We start from the raw sequence: 16,836 nt of genomic DNA on the forward strand, positions 1-16,836 counted from the left end.
CTTTTGTGCCTGTGCTGTAGATTTGAAAGGATATTTATAACTTTCCCTACACAATGAGCTTTCCCAGTGTCCTTCAGAGATACAGAGCAGCAGGTATCACGTAAGTGTTCCCATTTGCAAGTTCAACAGTTTGCAGGATCACCACTTTGTTTTGTGGAAAAGCACTGAGGGCATCTTTTAACACCCAACCTGCATGATTTACACTGGCTGCAGGGAAACCAATAGATCACCTCAAGTGCCATTAACCTGCATGTTTTTTCTTCGTTATTTTGAACTTCAGAATTAGGTCGGTCTAGCCCATTTTTCCCTCTGCACTAGGAAGAAGTAAGAGCTGGGCAAGCACATGCGGTGTTTCCCCTGTGCACTCTCCTAGTGTTTAACCGTCCTCAACTTGGGGCGTTGCCTAAACTGCATTTAGTTTCCCTGGGTTACTTGTTTCTGGATCCTTGAAAAAATGTGATATGACTGAGACACTATGACTTGGGACTATGCAAAAATACCTTGTTCAGGCTTGGTTTTGCTGCATTTCCTCAGACACTGGTGACACAGTTTAGTTCTGCACACTACTTCCTAGAATTCATCTGGTCTTTAATCTCACTTTTCTCATACTCTTCTCTCTTATCCAGACGGTAAGATCCCTGGATAAGATGCTATCTTGACTATATAATTGTACATAGCATACTGAGGGTTTAATCTTGTTTAGTGTGTCTCATTATCCATATTATTATAATGAAGATACTATATTAAGACTGAATTTTATAGTATCTTGTTTTTATTTTATACTGAAGCTATTTCAATATAGACTAACTTTGGAAAAGATTTAAAGAAACATGAATTGAACAAACAAACTCATGTATTCCTTTAAAACATTAAATACATTCCTATTTTTATCAAGTAAAACTCCATTTGCCAGGTTATGCAGCACAGCGCTATGCCAAACTTTCTTTTCTCAGGCACCAGGAATATATGCCTATTTCATCTTTCCATTCTTTCTCACCTTTGTAGTCTAAACAAGCATATTCATTTTGTCTACGGAAAGGAAAACCTCATTCTTCAGATAGATCCAAATTCTCTTGGCTGATGCAGGTATTCAGGATTTTGCTGTATACAAGTGTCTCGTTTGTTAGGTTAGATTAAAGACAGACATAACATAACTGGTACCATTTGTTCAATTAATCATATCTCTGATGTTCAGAAATCTCCCCCCCACTTCTTCACCCATTGCTCAGGCATGTCTGAGAATTCGTAACGGAAAGAAAATGTTTTAGCAGTTTAAAAATACTACAGTTTTAAAAATGACGGAGCTCAGTTTGAGAACTGAATTATGGCATAGCACAAGTTGTGTGCTAGTTAGAAAAGACGAAAAATTATTTCTGTATTCTATCCTAATGATACTTTGTAGGAAGAAAGTTATATAATTATATTGCATTTTGTTATAAGATTGGCTGCGTTTGAACAGAAGCGTTGCACTAAAATTTACCTTACAGGTAGCACTTTATGATAAAAACTGCTGCTTTTAGCTCATCCTTACTATCTGCCTAGGAAAACTTGAGTGAAGAAGCTGAGGGAGTTTAGTGGAAATGTAGTCATCAAGTCTCCTCTATGCTAGCAGAAGCCAGAGGAGACTGAATTTCTTGTATTGTCTGTTTTTTCAGTTAAACCTAAGTTTACGATGGTCTGTTCCAGCTTCTGTGGATGCAGATTATAGCGGACGAACCTATCTGGAGTTCAAATAGCAGAAATGAGTGCAATGGAAAATCCTAGTTCTAAGTATGTTTTTTAACTGTCTTTTAAGGAAACATTCTGTCAGTCCTTGGGGAAATAGCTCATTATACCTAAAGGTAGCCTTTGAAATTAGAAACAATGTTATATACTGAAATCTACTGAGAGACAGAGGCTATGATAAAATCTATAGGACAGTAATTAATGCACTCTGAAAACTGAAACAGTTTAATATATTTCCTAGGAAACATAAGACACCGAAAATCTTCCTTCACGAAACTTACTCACTATGGGTATCAACACCTACAAGTAAACAAGATTTTGTATAGGATTTGTCATACCTTTCATGAAAAAAATATTAGTAGCCTACCATATTTTAGACACAGGAGGGAACAGATCACTCAATAGCGATCGGTTGTGTTGGTTTCAGCGGTCTAAGACCAAGGGCTGATAGCAGCCAAGTCTAGTGAATTGTACCAGAGTCCAGGATGAAGACGGGCGGGGTTGCAAGTGTTGGAAAGCCCCGCTCAACAACCAGAACTATGTATCAGCCGAGGTATTTGATATCTCTTTTGATAGGCAGCCGTAATAATCTTTTTGCCTTTCCCTGTAGTCTAAAGTAAAAAATAGTTTATCATAGCATATTTAGGGTGTATATTATTGAAGGAATCCTCCATATTCCAGGAAATGGGCATGCTGATAATGGATATCACCTAATATCTATAGTCCTGTTCACATTTTTCTTAATGCAGTTGCATTGTTCTTAAAAGCAGTTTACGTAAGACTTTGCGGTAATAATGCATTTCACTGTTTCAACAAAATAAAACATCTGTTTTTATTCAGGATACTACCGGGAAAGTTTGTCATATGCAAGTGGAACTGAGACAAAAAAAATCTGATCAGATATGCACTGATCCACAGTAATGCTGTATTTTGATATTAAAATCCGGATAACCAGAATGTCTGTCAGTTGCTCAGGTGGCTTTTGTCTCCTGAAACACTCTTGAGAGTTTTGAATGCATCAAGTGGGGAGGGAGGTGAAAGACAAGTAGAGAGAGAAGTGGGAGTTTTAGAAGGATAGATCTGCTGCTGGAAGCAGTTCATACAGTAAGATAGATGAAGTGTCAGAAAGTCACTGGAACATGCTGTGTGCTGTAATCTTAAGTAGGTGATCTGTCTCTGAAGTTCAGCTTCAGCTGTACTAGCTTGCCTTAAACTCCCTCCTCTTCATTATTCTCTATACTCTGATTACTCAGAGCACTTTTAAAGTCTTCTGATTTTAGTCTCTTTGAAAGGTAAAATTTCAGCAGGATTTTTTTCCTTGTCATATTTGTCTTTTACTTCAGTATGCAGCAGCTTCTGAATTTCAGCGTTTCCAGCAAAAATGCCTACCCAACCAAGAATCTTAGTCATTTGGGCTATAAATTTTAAATTCCTGTTTTTAAAATTAAGTGCTTATGTCCCTTGGCCTCGCGACATTCTCTTTATTAAGCTCTAGTCCTGACTCCATTCAAGTCAATGAAGGTGGGATTCATCTCCAGTGTAGATATCAACATCTGACCTAGTCATCTACATTCCTTTTTGTTGTGGTTTAACCCCAGCTGGCAACTAAGCACCACACAGCCACTTGCTCACTCCCCCCCTGGTGGGATGGGGGAGAGAATTGGAAGAGTAAAAGTGAGAAAACTTGTGGATTGAGATAAAGACAGTTTAACAGGTAAAGCAAAAGCCACACACGCAAGCAAAGCAAAACAAGGAATCCATTCCCTACTTCCCCTCGGCAGGCAGGTGTTCAGCCATCTCCAGGAAAGCAGGGCTCCATCACACATAACAGTTACTTGGGAAGACAAATGCCATCACTCTGAACATCCCCCCCCTTCCTTCTTCTTCCCCCAGCTTTATATGCTGAGCATGACGTCATATGGTGTGGAATATCCCTTGGGTCAGTTGGGGTCAGCTGTCCCAGCTGTGTCCCCTCCCAACTTCTTGTGCACCCCCAGCCTGCTCACTGGTGGGGTGGTGTGAGGAGGAGAAAAGGCCTTGACTCTGTGTAAGCACTGCTCAGCAACAACGAAAACATCCCTGTGTTATCAACACTGTTTTCAGCACAAATCCAAAACATAGCCTCATACTAGCTAGTATGGAGAAAATTAACTCTACCCCAGCCAAAACCAGGACACCTTTATAGTCAGTGGAAGGAAATGAGTGTTTCTAGCGTGATCCATTTGAATTTTTTGAGGCATCTACCATATGAGATGAATTGCATCCTGGAAGAGCCTGTTCTCTTCACTGTATATCAAGAGTCCAGGTGACTGCCTCATGTTAGACAGTTTGGACAAGTGATTTTTCATGCTGTGTGTCTTTCTTTTGAGTTGAACAATATGGATCCAGCTTTAAAGACCAAGCCTAAAATTTCATGAGAAATAGCACATTCACTTCTTGTGGAAATTCAAGAGGCAACTATTATCTTTGATATTTATAAACAAATTAAACAAATTTGACTCATCTGAATCATCATTCAGTTTAATCTTCTTGGCACCAGTAGCAGAGTTGTCACTCATGTCTGTCAAAACAGAATTAGGCTTGTCATGATGATGCCATGAAGATTATTGCAATCCCTATAATATTTGTAGTCTTTTCATTTTACCACCTTCAGGCTAAAGGTGCTCACCCAATTTAAGGGTCCCAGCCTAAAAAGAACTTGAAGCCACCTCTCATATCCCCTGCGGAGGGACCCTAAATGTAGGCTGTATGCATGAAAAGATGAAAAAATGAGTGGACTCAAGTGAGGAAGTTTTGCAAGGTTTTAGTGAGTTGAACTGGCATACCGGGCAAACACATAGGCCTCAGAGGCTGTTCAGTGAGGGTGTGCAACCAAGGAGGAGGAAGGAGAAGTTCTTTCAGTGGCCATGAGCTCTTAACCTGGCTCCCGCTGTTTTAAGAAACAACATCTGTTCACTTAGAAATGACGATGATAAGAATAATTCTTCAGCCTGGTGATCAGAGGCTTTTTACAAAAGTGTGAGCCAATTGCTGATCCATTGTGCATTGTTTTAAGTGAGACGGATCAGCTTCTGTTGAAAAAAACAATTGTTTGGGCTTCTCCTTTTCTTACAAAAAATTAAAAAACCAATTACAGTAGTTTTAAGAATTGTATATCCACAAGTTCAATGGGTAGGTCAGACTAACTTGATGGAGGTCCGTTCCTAGAAAGCACTGAATCGGAAATATTTGTGGGAGACAGTCATGGTGTGGAAGAAATTGCATGTGAAGTCCTTTTGCAAGGCAATGATTAATAGGGGTGATACATTTCCTAAGATGTACAAGCAGGGGATCATTGAATTTCTGTAGGAAAGTGGTGTTACTGCTGCAGATGTCATTAAAAGGTGTATTACCATAAACCAGTCCCTAGATCTGTGGTCTAAAATTCAGAAGGAATGCAGAGAGCTACAAAAATGGCAAAAGAGCTGTCTGAAGAGAAGTCCCCCTAGCATTAAGAGTTTTTTCCAGTCCATCCAAGATGTACAGGAAAGTATATTTGAGAAAGAATAGCCACATTCAAAAAGGTGATTGTTTCTAATAATTTGAGATGTGGAAACATATAAAATCTTTCTACAGTAAATACAGCCATAGGTCTCTGGTCAAATTTGACTAGTGACAGGACAAAAAAACCACCCCAAAATGAAAGATGGGAATACAGTCCCTCCATAATGTCTCTGAGTCTCGGAGATGTATAAAGAGTGGTGTTGGTGTAAGGTAGAAATGGCTGACCCGGTTTTGAATGCAATTTGATCTGTTCCCTTCTCAAGAGATTTTAAGTCATCCTGGTGGTGTTCTCGGTCCTGCCCTAGCAACAGTCTGTAATACTGAGTTTCTGTATTGATCAATCTTTTACAAGTACACTGTAGTACTGTGTGCAATAATGAATATGAAAGAACATGTTATTCTGAGAGTCCCAGGAAAACTAATCTGCTGATGGTTTTTGACACTTTTTGGAGATGTCTTTCCTCGTAGCTTTGTGTACTTTGGACCTGTGATGCCTGCTTAACTTCAGATTCAACACACACACACAAAGGTAACACCTAGACTGTTACAATTTTGGTGTGGTTTATATTTATATCATTTATGTTTATATCACACCTCAGCTGGGCATATTAAAGCCCGTTAGAGACAGCTGTTTCATTATCGCATATTAAGTACTAGGTTCCGAAGTGATGCTGGTGTGGTGCCGATTACAAGAGACGTGCTGCCTAAATACACTTCCGTGAGCAGCACGGCATGCTGTGCCTGCCGAGGGCAGGGGGGCACTGTTGGCACCTCGCCAGCCAGCCCCTACGCCTGGCCCTGCTCTCCCCAGCGCTCCCCCTTGCCTCACCGTGCCGACTGGACGGTTCAGGGGAGGTGGAAATGCCTCCAGCGCGGGCTGCATGCAACCAGGTAGTGATGGTGGGAGCTATTGAATTTGCAAAAATAAAACTGGAGCGACTGACTTATACTTCATAATAAGAGAAATTGATTAAAGAGAGCTCAGTTATAGCAGTGGCATTTCTTGGAGTTAATTACCCATGAAGATTCCCTGAATGTACATTATCATGGTTTACATTAGGAAATCTTGAATTTTGGAGACGGTGTAATCGATCTTTTAGGTTACTGTGACAAATATATCTGTGATTTAACTCTATTGACAGAGTGATATTTAATCTGGAATCTGTTCAGCCCACGTCTTCATGATTAACATTCCTGAAAACTTTACTTTTTTTAAGCTAATCTCAGTGCTTGGATTTTGTTAGGAAGAGACGCCAAAACATGTTAGTAATACTGAATATGTATGTATTTGATAGCTGTCTTGTGGATGAGTCCCCAGACAAAGCCAGTTCAGCAGAATACCCTGGCATCTTCAAGAAGTTGTGTTGACAGTGAGGAAACTGCTTCGCAGTCATGGATAAAAAGGACTGAAGAAACTATGGAATACTTCCCTTTACAAGGGATGAGTGCAGTTGTAATACTAGTGTTTAACAACCAAAGTGGAGCTTTAATATTTCACACAAGTATCACTCCAGATATTAACATTAGAAGGTTAAGAAATGAACAGTTTTTACTGGGACTTGACCATGTAGTTACAATAGCCATTCCTTACTCAGTACCAAGTCAAAATTAAAAGTCCTTTTTTTATGTTTTCTTTAGCATATCTTTATAAGCTAAAAAAAGTCGTCCAATGAGTTTATGAAACAGTCGTTGTCTCTTTCCTGTGGGAGAAAGTTGAGACAGTCTTTCAACTGCCTGTGGTTTGGGTTTCATTATGCTTCTAGTATAATTCTTAAAACGTTTGCTATTTCTGGCCACAGCAAAGTCATTGGCTATATAGTGCAGACCGAGAACACATGCTGTTCTCCTGAATCACCTTAGGCTCAGCTGGTAGAGCTTTATGTAAACCTAAATAGTTTCTTGTGGTTAATACAGGTGGATGTCATTCACTCTAATCAGGTTGAAAGAGGGCTTGGATGGTGCTCTGTTGTAGATGAAACAACTAAATAGAACAGCTGATTTTGCTAGGAAAATGTCAGCATCTTATGTTATCTTTGAAAGTTATTAATAAAGCGGAACATTAGGGACTGAGATAATCAGGGCAATGACTTGTGCACAGTATTGAGACACACACATGCAGCTGTATTTGAAGAAGTGTCTGATGGGCAATACTCAATAATAGTTCTGAGGAGGTACTTACCATAGAAGTGTTCATATTTCTGGAAAAAAAAAAAAGAGGTAAAACAAAACAAATATGGTGACTGTTAGTATATCTGGTTCTGTTTTTGTAGACATGATTTTTTTTTTATTTTGTAGGCTACCTGTTTTTATTTTGTTGAATCAGACCATGATAGAGCAGAAGGGCCATTTCTGCATCTGCCATCTGTCACATCTCCACAAAACATATTCTCACAGCTGCCACCATAGATGTTCCTCCACAAAAAAATAATCAAAATTCATGGGCTCTCTGCGTTCCCATTGGAGAATGTGGTTTATTTCATCCAAGGCATCAGATGTGCTCATGGAAGTTATGTGGGTGAAACCAAACAATCATTGCTCACCAGAATGAACTGACAAACATTACTTATTACAGGACTGAATAATCCAGTTTCCAGTGGGAGAGCATTGTTCCCAAAACATTTCTGACCACCATGGATACAAAAATACAGCTATGTAATTTAAATGTTACTCCAGAAGATGACAATTTCACAAAATAGAATCTTTTCCCCTCTAATATTTGCCTGAAAAACAGAGGGACATGTATACCAGTCAGGGGAACCAAAAAAGGGATCACTTACTGCTTCATTTGTGCCATTCACTTTGAAATTAAAGTCTGGTAACTTAAAGACCTGGTGTAGAAGAGTTCTCTGCTACAGAGCTGAGGTCCTGACAGAATGAAGGAACAGAAGATAGTGGTTAAACACCTGGGAAAGCTCAGCATAGGTATCTCACTAGTGCCTGTGGTATTTCTATGTTGCATTTTGTTACTGTTTTCCTTTGCCTTTAAAGACAAGTAAAGCACAGTCTTCTCTAAATACCTGTGCACAAATTAAAGCACGATGGGGCTTGGGTACTTACTAATAATGCTATAATTAGAGAAATACTAAAAGCCAGATAATTGGGATGGGAATTTATTTAGTTGGACAATAAATGAGATTCTCTTAACATATAGGAAATGCACAGGCTTCAGTAAAAATGTCTGTGAAACTTGTCTTTTTCTCTTCTGCACTCCAGTCTTCTCTAGCCTATAGGCAACTGATGTAGTGAACTTAAATTTGTGGCCAGCAGTAGCTCAGGTGGGAAGAGGTGGTGTATGCTTGTCCAGAACTGCAGGAAAGTGAGATGGCAGATAGACAAACCCTCCTACCCACGCAGGGAATCAACCCCCCTAGCAGCTGCATTGTTAAACCCATCAACCCTCTCCATACCTATATTTTTTTTAATTTTGTTTTTTAAGTAGGACTTTGAGAACAATTTCTGCAAATGCTGGATGAGTTTCTTGAAAGCTAAGACAAAATGTTATGTACTGTATTCTGCTGCCTGGATAACGTGACATGTACATGCTCTTTCTAGTTTTGTCTCTGAGTAGCATATCATGGAGAGGTTAATTGGGTGTGTTATTTTTAAGTAACAGAAAAAGTACATTGGAGAGGAAAAATGAAGCTGCGAAACTTTGAAGACTGCATTAGGGATAAATGTTAGAAATTATACACTGAGGAACATCTAAAGCATTAAGAATATCTGTAGGGAAGGCCACTTTTTTTTCCCCTAAAATGCAGTCAGAAGGATATCTCCAGCTCATCTACTTGCTCTTTAATTCATTTTTTTTGGCTTGCACTAACGTGGCCATTGTAAAATGTATGAGCCCTGTATGCCAAAGGAAACAACGTAGAGTACAGCTATGAAAGGAAAAGCTACACACATTATTTAGAAATATATATTTTCATTTTCTTGCATAGCATATATAAAGTTAATTTTTTTCTTATTTGGTACTTAGTGGTTTAGCTCCTCCCAAGTACATCATAACTTCCATGTCATATATCTGAGTTCCGTCCAAGTGGGATATCTTTCTTCCCACTCTGTAAGTAGAAGTAGATTAACTGGCTATACTGTAATGTTGGGATTTTTCAAGAATCTCCCTGAGAGGGAGGAGCAAAACTAAGGCAAAGTTAAGTTAGACAAGTGTATATTCATTTTGGTCTATTTAAGGATGTCCTTAATTAGGCTTGTGGTTTTTTTCTGTTAGACCACAGATGTGGCTTCATTCAAAGTACAGATTACTTATGTAAAGGTTATGGCTACATGGCTTGTGCTGTCCAGACCACACTTAATAGGGTGAGCGGTCTTCCTGCACGGTGGGCAGTTTTGTTTGCATAATTATTTGGGTATCTGTTGTGAGCGGAGTGCCCAGAAAGATCCCCAAACTCCTGACAAGTATAAGGAATTAGAGTAAATGTACTGAAGAATGAAGCAGGTGCTTCAGTATCTTCATTTTTTTTTTTTTTTTTTTTATTTTAGCAGTAGCATCCCCTTGGACATACTTACATTCTGGGTTATGCTGTTGGCCTCTATCCAAGCGCAGAGCTCAGCTAGACAGTGGGAAAGCTAAAACATGGTGGCGATGGAAACGAACAGAGAGTTTTGGTCTCGCTAGTGATACTGGCTGAGGGCCAGTTTTAGGTCGTTATTAATTTAGATGGGTTTTCACAGGAATAGGTGAAGGAATGGTTGCTTAATGTCCATGTTTTTTCCTAGTTCTGTCAAATTCAGTATGTCTGTCTTTAAATAATATTGGTGATAACGTATGTGCACAGCCTGGGAACTGTTTGTTCATTCAGGAAGTTCATGCAGTATTTTTTTGATGTACAGTTAAAAACAAACAGACAAACCCCCCAAAAAATCAAAAGTGACTTTAACAGGAATGAGTAGACACACTTCAAAATTGTTCAGAGGCTATTCCTCATTATATCCTAATAGAGTAAATGTGACATTTCCACCACAGGTAGACAGAGACACCTTAACATAGACATTTAGAGACGCTACTGGAGATGACCCATGGTATTTGAGACATCCGCTTGAGGGTGTCAGACACGATGAAGAATGTATGGGATATCCAGGCCCATCTGCAGTGGTAGCTGAAGGCCAGGCAGCCTGTGCTGGGCAAGGAATTGGCTGTTTATTTGATAGAAAAGTATCTAGGTTTTTCATGGTGAATTGTGCTGTGTGGAATATTTAATTGTGTTACCATTACCATATTTCTTGAGAATTTGTCATTGAGACCCTCTTCCCTGGACTCATAAGGCAGTAGGGTATTGCTTCATAAATACCTAATAAAGTTACTAGCTGTTGATGTTCAAAGTACAATGTTAATAGGTTAGAGTTGATACTCCTTCTGAAATATGTCTAACACCTTGCAGTCTAATTTGGATTTTGATGTGGAGGAAGTCAATCCTGGAGCTGGGCTAGGGACTGTGTCCCCGTTACTGGTGGCATCTCTATTCCCCAAAGGTTAGGAGTGAGCAGCATCACCAGATTAGTGTTGCTTATTGTATGGCTGAGTCAGGTGCTATCACTGTGACATGTTTTTCCTATTACTTTTGAAACATTTTGTGTCATTCAGTCTTATGTAAAATCCTTAGTTGTCAATAATTTCTGTGACTAAGAGGCCTTGTCCTCGTGTCACATTGCCCCAACTATGACAGCTGCAGAGTCTACAGAGCTGTGTGCTCTAATGAAGCAAGAGAATTGGAGAAAAGTAAACAATTGTTACAGTAGGTAGGTATGTGAAGATTTTTTTTTTTGAGCAGCATAGGCAAGTGGCATTTCAATCACTTTGCATAAGACATTTTGTGGCTGTCAGGCCCCAGATGAAGAGGAGCTGTAATGCAGTATGATAAAATGTCATACCCTAAGGACAGAAAGAACCTGAACATATACAGAAATGTCCCTATGGATAAAGGAGGGATCAAATTATAAGAGCAAGTTGCTTATGAACACTGGCAGTTAAAAACTGCACATTTCTTTTCCTATAACCTTTTGTGCCTAAGTCCGTAAGTGCTATGGAATTAAGAGCTTCATTCTGAAGGGGTAACATTTTTGAGTGCATTTCAGTTCACACAAAAGCTAGGGGCTGAAAGCAATAATTTGGGGCATGCATAGTTCACACAGCACTGAACTTCTAGTTTCTCATGCTCTGCAATTACCTCTGTTTTACTACTAATGCATTTCAATTCTGCTTAGCAATAGCACTGCATTTTTCAATTTTTTTCTATGATTTTAATATAAAACTGAAATTGTACCAAACAGCTTCATAGCTCTGGTCTATGGGAAGATAGGATTGATTCCACCATGTTCATGTTCCACATCACCTTAATTGGAACATGAGCCCATCTCCAAAGGCATATTTAATGATGTTCTTCAGCTGGCTGCATAAACTTGCTTTCCAAAAGAAATCTAATTAGAATTTAGTAATCAGATTTCCTAACAACTACAATTTTAAAATTCTCCTGAATAACTTACATGCACAAGAGTTAAAATATAGCAGCTTGCCTTGTGCAAGACAGGTCCATCATCAGCATGCGGTGAGGTGGGCTGGCAAGGAAATTCTGAGCCTATCCTAGGGGTTACATAGAGTTGCTTTCGTGAGAAGCATGGCCAGCTGTTTTTTCTTTGCTGGAAAAACGTGAGAGAAGTGGGAACTGAAACTACTGGTAAAAGGAAGGTTAAAAGGCATATGGGGAGACAGTTCAAGATGGTTGTAGCTTCCAGTAGGTTGCCAAGACACAATTTTAAAGCCACCAGTCTGATAACATCCCTTGAATGTGACCATATGCAATGCCAGAGATGTGTGTCTGAGCAATACTGGTCTAGCGAATGCTTACGCAGCTGGTGAGGTGTCCAAATGTGTGGGGTAAAATAGGAACCCGTATACTGGCTCTTTGCTCCCCTGGACAGAAGCATGCTCCAGAATCTGAGCAGCTTGCCTTTAGTAAAGCTTCGGAGAAGGACAAAGCTGCCCCAGGGTATGCACTGATACTGCTTATCATATTTTTATTACTTGTTTACTACGAATAAAAATATTGTAGCAGCTGAAATGTTTCAGCATTACAGATTTCATTATTTTCAGATCTGAAGTGCAGTGTGTCTGATCCTAATTGCACAATTTAAATACTAATAATCATTCAGCTGGGCGAGTCCTCTGTGTATTACAGATAGTAATCCTTGTTTTAGAAAATATACATAATGGGTCCACATTAGTCATCTGTGTAATTCACTGAAGCTGAGACAAATGTAATAAAATGACCCCTGGGTAAAGAGATCTTTTTGTTTTGTTTCTGGAGGGGGGAAGTTTTCCTGAAACCCTGTCACTCCTGGGTGAGCTGATTGTTTTTTACCTTCATTATATTCCTGTTTTCCACTGTGCTGCAAAGCATGAATAAGCCTGTGGTCACTTATCTCTGATGGTTTACCCCCCATATTTCTCTGTTAATTTTTTTTTATTTCTATGCTCACCAAGTCCGAGCTTGCTTGCCAATGATTGAAATTCTGGACTGAGCAGTACCAATTAGACTAATTTATTTAAGTGGGTTAATTCTTCTGAAATGCTTTGCTTTGGAGTTGTATTTATCAGCAGTCTATCTTCTCTGTACTATACCTTCCAACTATTAAACTGCCTACAAAGCAGAGATTTAAAGAGAAACAGTCTATTTCCTTTGCCGTTATAATGAGATAATGTCCTCAAAAGGTGCCTTCTTTAATTACCTATGTAAATTACTTAATATTGCAACAGTGGTTTGGTTGAAATATAAGAGCAAAAATATAAATAGCATATAAGGGCCATAGTTCACCTCAGACTATTATCTGGGTGAGCTGCTCAGTCTACCTCATGCCATATCTGAGGAAGAATAAGGATAACTTGGGATTCTGTGCCAGCAGCTGCCTTCGTCCCCATTCCTCAGCCCTACCCTCAGAGCTTGGGCTCATGGGATGCTCCAGCTTTCCTAGTACTGAAACACTGAAATGGTGGAAAGAAAGCTTAAGGGGAAAAAATTATGGTAGTTTTTAGTGAAAGTGGATCAGCCTTTTCCAAGGCTGTCAACATAAGGACATACAAAGTTAGAGCACAGAAACTGAGTGGGCAGCAGGGGATATACATACGTTCGTGAAATGGTGGTGATGGTACAAACTAGTACCTTGCAGCCAACCTGACTGGAGATCTGGGCATAGCAGGGGAAATACCCGCCTCCAGCTGTATGGTAATTGTGCAGCAGCCACGTGCGGCGACTGGCAGACTGCCTTTCCTTTGGCTGTGATCGGTAACAGCTCTCGGAGTTCCACTCTGCAATTGTCTTCGTGCTGCTTTTTAGTATGTCACTTCAGCGGTGTCAGGGTGGTAAGCAGACATGTTGCTGACGTGACTGAAACTGCTGCCGTATTGGTGCTATGTTTGAGCAAGCACAAAAAAGAGAATACAAGCAGCTGACATTTTCCTTCAAAAAAGCTTTTCTGTCTAAATTTAGAAAATTCTTTGCCAAGTCTCCCAGGGATCTTTCCAGAGACAGTAAAAGTGCTCATAAATAACCCTGCACCCTAGTAACAATACACAACACAGCCTGGATTGCTGGGATTTCAGCATCCCCTGACCAGCTGGGTACTGTGCAGCTGTCAGGGCTCTGCAGCTTCCCCATATTGTTGACTGCCTATAACTAAAGAAAACTTAGTGGAAAAGATTTTTATTGTGTTTTTAGAATAATTTCTTCTTGTTTAGCTGCTATCAATAAAAGAGTGAGTCTGCAGCATGAGAAATCTCTGCCAGCAGCAGTAGCTCTTTGCCAGCCCAAAGCCGCATTGCTCTCCCACGAGGCTCTTGAGCCTAAACAGTGTCTAAAGTCCTCGGCCCCATAATGCTTCTTTTTTTTTCCTCATTTTTGCCACAGGTAGGGGAATTCAGAGCCCATGCTGCGGAGTGGACAGCCAACGTCACCGCAGAGTTCAAAGAAACTCGAAGGCGCCTGAGCGTGGAGATCTATGACAAGTTCCAGCGGGCTACCTCTATCAAAAGGAAGCTCTCCGCAGAACTCGCCGTCAACCACAATCAAGACCTGACTCCCTGCAAGAGAACCCTGTCAGTCAACCATCTCACCAGTGAGAAGGACATCTTGCCAGCTCTAACAAAGACGGACAGCATTTACATGAATGGTTTGACACCACACTGTGCAGCAGAAGAGATAGCTGTTATTGAAAACATTAAGTAGCTGTGACTTTGGATCCCAGTCCTTGAGAAGCTCTTGGCTTAGACTAGCCATATATCTTTTTTCTCCACCCTGTTGATGATCAATGCTAATAGCATTTTATATGTGTGCATGAGTTCCACAGAAACTACAGTCCAGATTTACCATCGCATCTCTTCAAAGACACAAAGATGAATGGCACTCCTGTTATCGAAAGATGCTGGAACAAGCAACGTCTTCTGCCTTTATCTGCCCAGACTGTTTTTCACTTCTCCTAATGTGCCATATGGCCTCAAGAATGAATCACACTTGTTTATGGTAACAATGTAGCTTTGAGGGATCAGTCCTTAAAATTTCAGGGTCTACCTTACTGAGCCTAGGAATGGACCATTTCTGGACTACAACACACTTGTAAATGGCAAGAAATTCTTATGCAGCCTTTTACCTAAGAAATTTTTGTCAGTGCCTTATCTTTTGAAGAACCAGAACCTCTACAGTTCCTGTATGGTTTTTTGTTTGTTTGGTTTTTTTGCATGAGAAGTGTATTTCATTTGAGCTTTCATTCTTCTTGAAACGATGGTGTTTTAAAGGTGTCTGTCGTGAAGATACCAACCAGCATGAATGAATGCCAAAACTCCACAATCATCAAATTTAAAGGCACTGCAGTTTCAAAAGTTGCAAACATGTCCCCCAGAAGCATTTTGTTTTACTCAGGTCCAGCTGATACTTGTTCACACTGACTTGTAGAATTTGCAGACCCTCTTTGGGTCTTAATTTTTTCAAGCAGTGTTCAGCAGTTGTTTTTTTTTCTCTGCGTCAGATGTACCAAAAAATCTGCAGCTTATCTGTCACTAAATTATTTGGTAGATGACAAGAGCAAATAAAAATTACTATTTTGAGGAGAGGCAGGAGAGGCTTTTAATTGCTGTATTCTAATAACCACATCCAGAAAACAATGCAGAAAAATACAGTGATTTCTAATAAGCATATACCTTCTGCCAGATATTTGCTCTGTGAAAAGGATTCTTAACTTGCTCTTTAAGTCAAGTCACACCAGACGCCATATGATATTTTACCCAGGAATCCTGCTGGAGTGCTTTCCTGAATGTCACGCTGTACAGTGGCTGCCTGTGCCGGAGCTGTGACTAACGTGGGAATGCAATTGAAACTGGTATCACTGTGACTTTCTACATTTCAAATAGAGATGGCTCTGAATATAAGTGCAGGCATGAAGAAGAGCTGATAAATAGCACAATCTGAATACGGATGATTGTTCAGACAGGATAGGCTGACGAGAAGCAGATCTAAACCAGACTATGGGTTTTCTTTATTGGTCTTAAGAAAACACATTAACTTTAATTTTCTATCTTCTGTTTTGCTTATAGGTGTACATGAGATTCAGAAGAAATGCAGGATGGAATGGATAATTTTGCATTTTTTTTCTTATGTTAGTCTATTGTAACCTGGCTGTACATAAAATGAATAGAACAGGCCTTAAAGAATAATTTAGGCTCTGTGTAAATTAAAAAAGAATGGGACTTTGCTGATTGGGCATGATTCAAGTGGCAAATCTTACAGCATCTCTGACCATTAGATAACATGCAAGATATGAATGTTAATGTTTTTTGGATGCTTAGCTTGTTTTCTAATAAATATAAGTTAATATGTAAATTCAGTCAATTCAGTGTAAATATCAGTCAATTAACATTTACAGAGAGTACGCTTTTAAAACTAAGGAAGTTCCATGACACAGCACCGAGCAATGCTCTTACAACAAAGACCCTTGTCTCCCCAGCACAGTGTTCTGAATGTCCACATGGCGAGGGTTCATCTTGCCATGTATAAACTGTGAATTGTAATGAAAAATAAAGTTTTTAATTAAAATAAGCTTCTCTGAATCTCCTGCTTGCTACAACTGGAATGCTAAGAAATAATTTGTGAAACTGATTTTTGTGCTTTCATTGGTTATGGAGTATAGCAGTTTGCCACCTGCTCTAATTTAAGCTGGTTTAGCAATAAAGGCTTGACTTACCCAGCACGGAAATTAATTTTTTTTTCTTGATATTAAAAATAATGCTCTTTGGTTGCTGTGCCCTAAGTTGTGTTTCTTGCCGTTTTGTTTCAAAAACTTGGCAGGCCGGAGTTTCTTTTGTCGTGTGCTACAGAGCTGATGGTAATTGCTGCGTCTTTGCACTGAGGGAGGTGTGGGGAGCTCTGACCTGCTGCCCTGCCAGTTCTCCCGTGCTGGTGGTAACCTTCTGCAAAGCGTGTGAACAAGCAGCTCTAAGGGCAGTAGCCTTTTCACGCCAGAGCAGTCATTTCTGCAGTGAATATTTTACAATGGACTCTTTAATTAGGT

The 16,836-nt window shown here is 39.7% G+C and overlaps 1 protein-coding gene across 4 annotated transcripts in view; it reads left to right on the forward strand.

Annotated features, from left to right (window-relative positions):
- The window catches only part of KCNK2 (potassium two pore domain channel subfamily K member 2), a 141,210-nt gene extending 124,650 nt beyond the window's left edge, over window positions 1-16,560 (forward strand). For all 4 annotated transcript variants that reach the window (XM_076334568.1, XM_076334567.1, XM_076334570.1 and 1 more), the window contains one exon: window positions 14,184-16,560. In XM_076334568.1, the coding sequence (XP_076190683.1) occupies window positions 14,184-14,501 (318 nt within the window). In that variant the 3' untranslated portion in view covers window positions 14,502-16,560. The remainder of the gene's footprint in view (window positions 1-14,183) is intronic.
- The last annotated feature ends 276 nt before the right edge of the window (window positions 16,561-16,836 follow it).

This window comes from Aptenodytes patagonicus, chromosome 3 (assembly GCF_965638725.1).
Source record: "Aptenodytes patagonicus chromosome 3, bAptPat1.pri.cur, whole genome shotgun sequence".
Taxonomy (NCBI): domain Eukaryota; kingdom Metazoa; phylum Chordata; class Aves; order Sphenisciformes; family Spheniscidae; genus Aptenodytes; species Aptenodytes patagonicus.